Here is an 8,426-nt window from a genome sequence, read left to right on the forward strand (position 1 = left end):
ATAAATCCAAAACAATAACATGCGGTTTTTTTCTCTGCTGCCCCCTCCTGGTCATACCTGGAACTGAACAGCCATGTTGTTTTGAACAAAAGAGAAACAAAAGCCATGAATTGAGTTCCCATTCAACCTTTTAATATACAGGCGAAACCAGTGTATGACGTCAGAAACATTTCACATGTTCAAGTACTCCAGGATCTGAGAGGTTCTGCTGCTGCAAACAGCCTCCAGAAAATCTACAGAGCCAAAAAATGTTTTAATACATTAATTTGAACTAAAGCTGTCTCTGCTGCCCTGGTCCTTCTGGTACTGGATTAACTGGGAATATACCAGTCAGTCGTGCAGTTATTCTTTAGAAAAATCCTAAAATCAATGATTTGTTCATTCAAAAGTGTTTCTCAACTCAGCTGGAATGGGCGGTTTGCTTCATCCAAACAAAATAAATTAGTTTGTAGTCAGAAATATTCTGGACTTAAATAGTCAAACTTGTTATTAAAGTAAATTTAACTGCTTTTTGGAGAGAGGATGATCAGTCACTTAATAAGAGGAAGTAGCTGATTGAGACGGAAGCCTGCCCCCTAGTGGCAGCCTGCAGCTTGATCAGGATCAGAATAATTATATCACAGAGTTAAAAGCAAACAAAACAAAATAACGAGGTAATAAATGAAAGATTATATATTTCCCTGGGAATATGAATATTTTCTTTTGTGATTTGATGGAAGATTTAATATTTAATATTGTGATCAGTGATTGGACATGATCTGAATGCTCCAGTTACCATGAAGTTTCAGCAGGAGATACTTATGTAACCACTTATGTCACTAAACTCATAATTAACTGATATTATTGTGACTCGTCATAAACCAGTCCAGGTCCAGTTCAACCAGTTCCCCGGAGCAGCAGGTACACAGCAGAGACGGTAACGGCGGCGGCGGTGTAGCTGAACACGGCGTTGTAAACCGTGTTCATCCTGATTCCTTCCCCCAGCGTCCTCCTGGTTTCCTCCAGGCGCCTCGCCACCGTCTCCGTCTCCCGTGTCTCTGCTCTCTGAAGGCCAGAAAGGTTGGGTTGGGTTTGGGTCTGCGGTTCGGCTTCCAGAAGCTTCCGCACCGCCAGCAGTTCGGAGTCCACCTTACTGACGCCCAACTGGACCCGACCCAGTTGGGCCGCCAGCGACGCCAGCAGCGATTCCGTCTTCTGGTTCTGGACCTGAAGGTCTTTAGAGGCAGAAAGAGAAACGGCAGGCGAGGCTGTGGTGGGTCCTCCTTTCCCCTGGGGGGCGCTGTTGCTCGGAGTGAAGGCGTCAGCCAGAGTGACCCGGAGGCTGTCGATGAGTTCGCCCAGTTGGTCCTGCTGGGTTTGGTGGTTCCCAGCCTGGACTTTCAGCGCCTCCTGCAGACTCTCCGGACCTTTCTGGGCCTCAAGAAGAAGATTCTTCAACTCCTGCAGACACACAAGATCATAATCCACTTCGGTTTCAGATTTATAGAGTCAAAACTACATACAGGCTCACATTTACGCATAAAACATCTTGGAATACGAGCTTAGGGATGTTTTCACACAGAATAATCCAATGGACTCGGTTGGATTGGGGACCAAAGTTGCACCATTTGTTATGTAATTTTAACAGTCATACTTTCAACTGTCAAATGTTTGTGATTTATGAAGTCACGCCGTTTCTCTAAGGAGGGTTACTCCATCTTATAGTCATGACTTTAAAATTCAAATTCTGATTTTATCTCATAACTACGACTTACTGTTGTTTTCACACCTGATAGTTCAGTTGAATCTGTTCGACTGAGGACCAAAACAGAAACATTTGCTCTAAAACAAACTACAGGAATTATTACTGTAAACCTAGAAATTATACATTTCTGTTGGATTTTCTTTTTTATTTAATGGCAGATATGGGCTTCCATAATTTTATGTGTACATAAAAAAATCTATATAGTTTTGTACAAATTGTAATTGATGAATTGTTTAACATTATACTTTTAACATTTATTTAAAGTCTTATCAGAAACAAACGTTGAAGGAAATTAATTTAATTTGAAATTTAAATCTGTGAAGAACATGAATATTTTAGGCCTTAACTTTGACACAGTTGGGCGACTCAACAGGACAATGACCTGAAACCCACATCAGGACCGGTGATGAACGGACAAACAAGAGCAACACAAAGTTCTGAAAAGTCCAAAACAAAGTGAGCCCTGCAACAAATCGAACATAAATGTTGCATCATCAGGCCGAACGAGAACAGGTAGGTTCTGGAAACAAGGTGGACGTTCCAACACAACGGTTCTGGATTCATTTGCTGCTACAGCAACAGACTCCACTCAACTCCTAATCTCTAATGTTGGTCTTTTTCATTTAAAACCTTAAAAATAAAAATATTTGGTGTATTTTTGGGCTGATTTGTTGGTGGTATTTATGTTTTTAACCATCCAGTGGCTTCCTCATCTACTTCTTGTCTCCCTCTCTTAATATTTCATGCTCCAGGGTTAAAGTTCAGTCAGCGTCTCATTACCTGAAGGCGGACGCGGTTGATATACGTTGACCCCATGACCCCGATCAGGGCTCCGAGCACAGAGCCGATGATGGACCAGTTCTTGGTGCGCTCCGCTCTCGTCCTCTCCTTCTCGTGACTCTCCCTCACCGCCGCCGAAAACAGGCCGAACTTTTCCCTCTCCGAACTCTCGGCGTTCTCATACGCAGTCCGGAGACGACGTTCCTCCTGCGGTCGAGAAAAAAAAAAAAAAGGCTGATCTGTTTTACACAGGTTTATTTTAACGGAAAGAAAAAAAAAGTGTATTTGTATTTTTGTAGAGTGAATGAAAATATCTGGTTTCTACTGTAAATAATGTTTCCCAAATGTAGGCTTTTAATCAAATGTTACAAAACTGTTAACTATTCGGGGCGAGAGACGGGGTTCACCCTGGACAGGTCGCAAGTCTGTCGCAGGGCAACATAGAAAACAGACAAGACACTCAACCATTCACACACACACTCACACCTGGGGAGAATTTAGAGAAACCAATTAACCTGACAGTCATGTTTTTGGAGGAAGCCGGAGAACCCAGAGAGAACCCACCATGCACAGGGAGAACATGCAAACTCCATGCAGAAAGACCACGGGCCGGGAATCGAACCCAGGACCTTCTTGCTGCATGGCACCAGCTCTACCAACTGCGCCACTGTGCAGCCCATCCTAAAAACATCTAATTGAAAATTCATTAATCTGTACAAACCCTGATTGTCCAGCTAAAAACATTTTTTTGCATGTCTGACAACATGAAAGCCTGACCACTTAGACAGCTGCAGATGTAAAGCTTATGTTGGGGGGACGCTCCGACACTCATCCATCCAGTATAACTCAAACACGCTGTTTTGCGCTGAATCACCAGTTTTTACTGGTTTCCTGAGCGGACCTGCAGCAGCTTGTGCTCCATCGTGGCCAGCTCCAGGTAGTGAGCCTCCTCCCTGGAGACGCGGTCCAGCCGGTCTCTGACCTCCTTCAGGCGGCCCTGCAGCGCCTCCAGGCTGGTGTGCGCCTCACGCACGATTCCTCTGGTCACCATGAACGCTGCTTCAGCCTGAGCAGACACATTCAGTCTGTGAGACTTTTAATAATATAAGTTTTATTTGTTGATGGAGTAAAAAAAAAAAAAAAAAAGCCAATACAAAACATCTTTATTACATTTTTAGGCACAAACTTATTCTTAGATAATAAGATTTTAGCCAGTTCTGCATATTTTTAGGTGTTTTAGCGCCTCTGTCACTTTAAGTCCAACTAAGCTGCTGCTGTCCAACTCAATATTTACGCTCACATGAAATGGCTCCCCTTCTGCTTTGAAAAGCATTAGTGGAGACTCCTGCACAAACAACAAGAATGCAGGAATTGGTTTCTAGTTGGTGAGCTAACAACAAAACGTTTGTCTTTTCCAGCGGCCATTGTACAGCGCATCCAACGGGAAAACTAGCTGACCAAACATGCTGGATCTCAGCTTGGTTGCTAGGTGATGGACTGGGCTTTGCTGGGGTTGCTAAAAAATGGGATGGGACTTAACATTCTGGAGGCTTATTTTCCAGACACCAAAAGACATTAACTTATTGCCAAAATCTGGCTGAATGATTTTGGTTTTTTACGTACTTGTGCTGTTTTTTGTTGTTTTTTTTAGAAGCATTTAAGACCCAAATGAAAGTGCAAAAACATGCAAACTATGAATTTTGCATAAAGATGTTTGTCTCTGATTAAACTTGCAGACATGACTGTTCTCTGTGTCTTCTGACCTCTGTGACTTTGGTTTGAGCCTCGCGGACTTCGGTCAGCCCCACAAACTCCTCGTATCTCCCCCACCAGTAGTTCATAGTGGCGGTGGCCGTCTGCGCCGACCTCTGGCTCCACTGCCGCCCCAACTCTCCTGCATGCTGATGGGACATAAAGGGGGAAGAACTTTTTTATTTAATGCTTCTTTAATCATAACAAACAGAAAATGCAGTTCTGATAATTCAGTCTTTTTTGGCTTGTTGGTACTGGACAGCTGTACCTGCAGGGCAGACAGGCTGCGCTCCTTCACCACCTCAGCTGTACCTTTCTGTACAAGAGGGGAGGGGTCGGTGGGTAGAGGAGGTCTAGACGGCGGTTCAGAGCTGTAGGGTCGAACCGGAGCGGTTCGGGCCGCCAGATAGGTCCGAGACAGACAGCATGAGCCTCGAGCCCAGACGTAGATCCGAGCTCCTTTGTACCTGAGACGGTGAAACTTCTTTAATTAATTCAGTTCTTTCAGTCATGCCCAAAGGTTTTGGCTCTGACACAAATGTTTCTATGATTGACTTCAGATTTTCTCTTAAATTTCTTCTGGTAACTTGAAAGCAGTTCAGAGCATTTCATGAGTGTCTTACCTCATTGAGAACGTCAGCAGTCGGGGTGGAAAGTTCAAACACACAGCAGCGTTTGGGCCGACACCAAAAAGGCACCTCTAAAAAAAAGAAGAACAAAACAAACTAAATCTTTCCAAGCTTTTTAAAACATTTGGATCCAATCAAATCAGGACCAATAAATTAACATGTTGAAGTGAAGGTGTTGTGTGTATCAGAGTAAGTACAAATTAAATCTGAAGTAAAAACTCAACAATTCCTAAAGTTTGAACTTCCCCCTTAAACAAGCAAGATGACCAAATGTGTAATTTAAACAAAGAATAATGCATGTTCTTAAAACTAGTACATCTATCAAGTACACCTTACTAAATTTCACCTAATTAAAACAAATGGTTCCTTTATTTTTTTTTAAATGTACGTTACCTAACATTCATATATTTCAGGCACTTTAATGCCTCTCTTGAAAGTAATTTTTCTTTAAGTTTATTCTTTCTTGAACTTGACTGTTACATATTTCTCTGAGTTTTTTCTAAATAAAAAAAATAATTCTGGTGTAACAAAATTTCCAAGAATATTGTTCAACTCACCTACATCATGGGGGAATATAAGGGCATAACAGCTTTACATATTAGTTACTTTACAAGTTACCTTTTTGTAAATCTATTAGATTTTTAAAAATTACCTGGCAGCTGCTTTCGTGATTATAGCTTCATAAATCAATATAAAGCTTTGCTGCTTTTAAATTGATTTACATTTAAATAGCGCAATATTAAGAATAAAATATGTCTTTAGGAAGAACATATTTTATTACTAATTTTAAAAGGAATGACGTCATTCTGAATCTAAAATAATTTAGATGTAACAGCAAGCTTATTACCAATAGGAATAATTTTTTCTAATTTTTTTAAATTGTTGCAGACAATCCTGAGTTTGTGTGAACACAGCAGACTGATGACTTTAAGCAAACACCTGTTTCTGCCCTCACTGAAGACAAACAATTACATACATACACTACTATCACACTCTAAATACTTTACATTTATATAATTCGGCTTATTTAATTGAAACTCCTTTTTGTTACATGATTGTTTTCTGTTTCTTCTGTAACTAGCTTTATATTGCTAACATTGACCTCGGTGTTTGTTTTCTCTTAAAACTGTCTAGAATATGTCTGTTGTAATTCTAGTTTATGGAGAAAGTTACTAAAATAAACGCACCTCTTTCCTTTAGAGCTGTCACAGCATTTAGGTTTTCGGAATAAACTTTCTTTAATCAGTTATTCTCCTGGTGTTTGGAGAACCAGCTAGCATCATGTAGGTGTTTTTTGTTCAGGCATATGATTGGTTTCCTACTTCCGGCGGTTCTTCTGGGGTCCTTCCAGCGCGGATTAAATCGACAACAAGCCCAAATTGCTGTCATTTGCCGTTAATTTTAGCCATTTATATCCTATTTAAACGATTTAGATATGTCCGGTAGAGAAGGTAAGAGTTTTTTGTTGTGCTAAGTTACATCATGGTGAATTTCTGACCTTGTTACTTTATGTATCGGGCTTTTCAGTTTGTGCATGAAGCTAAAAATGCTAACAGGTTCGAGCTAATATGCTGTGTTTCACTTCAAAAATGTTCATCATCACTTATTTGCGTAATGTCTAAAAGTGCACGCATTCACCGGAAAAAAACAAAAACAAATGGAGAGCTTGATTCAGTGTGTAGACCCACATTTAGCAGCCCTAACTGTCGGCATTGTTATGTTTGACCTAATCAATTTCTTACATCGTTGTAGAAAAAATTTTGGCCCACTATGCTTTATTTAATTAGAGATTGAGATAAAACAAAATGAAATGACCAAAAGCACAGAGGATTGAAATGGTGAGCAGGTGAATTAATCAGTATTTAGTCTTTCTCTCTCTGGAATGAAAACCCCCGCACCTTTCCCAGAATGACGGACATTAGGCTGGTGATCAATTAATCAAATGCTTTGATTAGCAGTTTTACTTTTTTCTTAAACCAGTGGAAACAACAAGGGTGTACTTGTACACTCTTGCATGACTGAGACAGAAATCACTTTGAAATTATTATTAGTGGTAGAAAATATTTTATATAAAATCTGCACTAATATGTCTTAAAGGCTGGGTAACTTTCGATGTTGTGCAGTAGATTTATTAAGCAGTAGCTCATTAAATATAAAAATATTGTAAAGTAATAAATACTTTTTAAAGACAGAGTGACACCAATGTTGGTTGATTTGTTTTATTTATACATTTTTCAGGAGGTAAAAAGAAACCACTGAAGGCGCCCAAGAAACAAAACAAGGAAATGGATGATGTAAGTTTAATCCGTTTAGATTATTCTTTTACAATTTAACTTTAGGTGAAGTTACAGATTAAGAACTTTACTTTATTGCCCTCTTGACCATGAAGATTTAAAGCGTCAGAATGGATTGACTGTGTTCAAAGTGTCTTCTGAAAATTCTAATTTATTTGTGAATAGAAAATCAATTTAACAGAAAGTGTTGCTTGTGGTGTATTAAAAATAATTTATGCCTGCAGGAAGACGTTGCCTTCAAGCAGAAGCAGAAGGAAGATCAGAAAGCCATGGAGGCGCTGAAGGCCAAAGCGTCTGGAAAAGGACCCTTAGGTGAGACTAGAGAAGTAAAGAAAACTCTTCATTAAATCATTTGATATCTAAATTTAAGTTTTTGAAGAGACAGAATCCCAATTTCAAGACATTAAATCAGGAAGTAATTTTTTAATGTCATATTTGATATATGCAACATTTTTACAACAACTTAAAGTAACAGCTGCTTCATGAAGCTGTAAAATGGCACTGTGTCCCTGGAAAATGCATAATCCTGGCCCATAAATGAGGATTGTTAATTACTGTCTGTAAAATGAGATGGCAGATCATACCCTGAGCTTTATTTACAGCTTATTCCACAGTAACGCTGCAGTTTGTTTATGCAACAGACGGGAGGAACATAAAAACAGTTCCTGAGGTTTTCCTTAAATGTGTTTCAGATTTTGTCTGGAAGACACCTGAGAATTCATTTATGGTTGATAGTTTTTCTTTTTTTAATCACAGCTCTCTGGGATTTTAATTAAACCAGAAATGCAGCCATGAACACACAACCTGAGAATGGGATTAACAGCAGTATGTGTTAGACGTGATGCATCATTTTGTGGTTTCACAGAAAGTACGGAGAAACATTTTGCACCCATGAAGCTCCATATCCGAACCCAATGTTGTCTCTAACTTGATAGAAAATCCTTTTGTTTCATGTTATAAATTAAACTAAATCAGCCACAGTTGTTTCTCCGTCATTTTAACAGTTTTGTATCTGTGTAATTTTTCCTGCAGCCAGTGGTGGGATCAAGAAGTCGGGGAAGAAGTAAAGTCTGAAGATGATGTTGTTGCCTAGCAACCTTCAGTTTGTTTTTCACTGGTAAACATGAACCCTGCAACACTCAGAAGCTGTTCCTGCGCTGAGCTGTTCCAGTTCTCAGTACAGTGCAGAAACCTTTGTTTGAGTGGACAGACAACATGCCTCCCTGA

General features: G+C 39.8%; 2 protein-coding genes across 2 annotated transcripts; one reads left to right on the plus strand and one right to left on the minus strand.

Moving 5' to 3' along the window:
• Positions 1-94: 94 nt before the first annotated feature.
• ccdc51 (coiled-coil domain containing 51) lies at positions 95-6,220 on the minus strand. Its single transcript, XM_044121141.1, has 7 exons — positions 6,093-6,220; positions 4,900-4,976; positions 4,545-4,743; positions 4,288-4,425; positions 3,426-3,590; positions 2,525-2,731; positions 95-1,440 (listed from the first exon to the last, which is right to left on the minus strand). The coding sequence occupies exons 2-7, from the start codon at positions 4,902-4,904 to the stop codon at positions 877-879; spliced, it is 1,278 nt and encodes a 425-aa protein (XP_043977076.1). The 5' UTR covers positions 4,905-4,976; positions 6,093-6,220; the 3' UTR covers positions 95-876.
• Positions 6,221-6,230: 10 nt separating this feature from the next.
• tma7 (translation machinery associated 7 homolog) lies at positions 6,231-8,316 on the plus strand. The gene is made up of 4 exons (XM_044121147.1): positions 6,231-6,356; positions 7,144-7,199; positions 7,424-7,511; positions 8,232-8,316. The coding sequence occupies exons 1-4, from the start codon at positions 6,341-6,343 to the stop codon at positions 8,264-8,266; spliced, it is 195 nt and encodes a 64-aa protein (XP_043977082.1). The 5' UTR covers positions 6,231-6,340; the 3' UTR covers positions 8,267-8,316.
• The last annotated feature ends 110 nt before the right edge of the window (positions 8,317-8,426 follow it).

This window comes from Gambusia affinis, linkage group LG07 (assembly GCF_019740435.1).
Source record: "Gambusia affinis linkage group LG07, SWU_Gaff_1.0, whole genome shotgun sequence".
Taxonomy (NCBI): Eukaryota; Metazoa; Chordata; class Actinopteri; order Cyprinodontiformes; family Poeciliidae; genus Gambusia; species Gambusia affinis.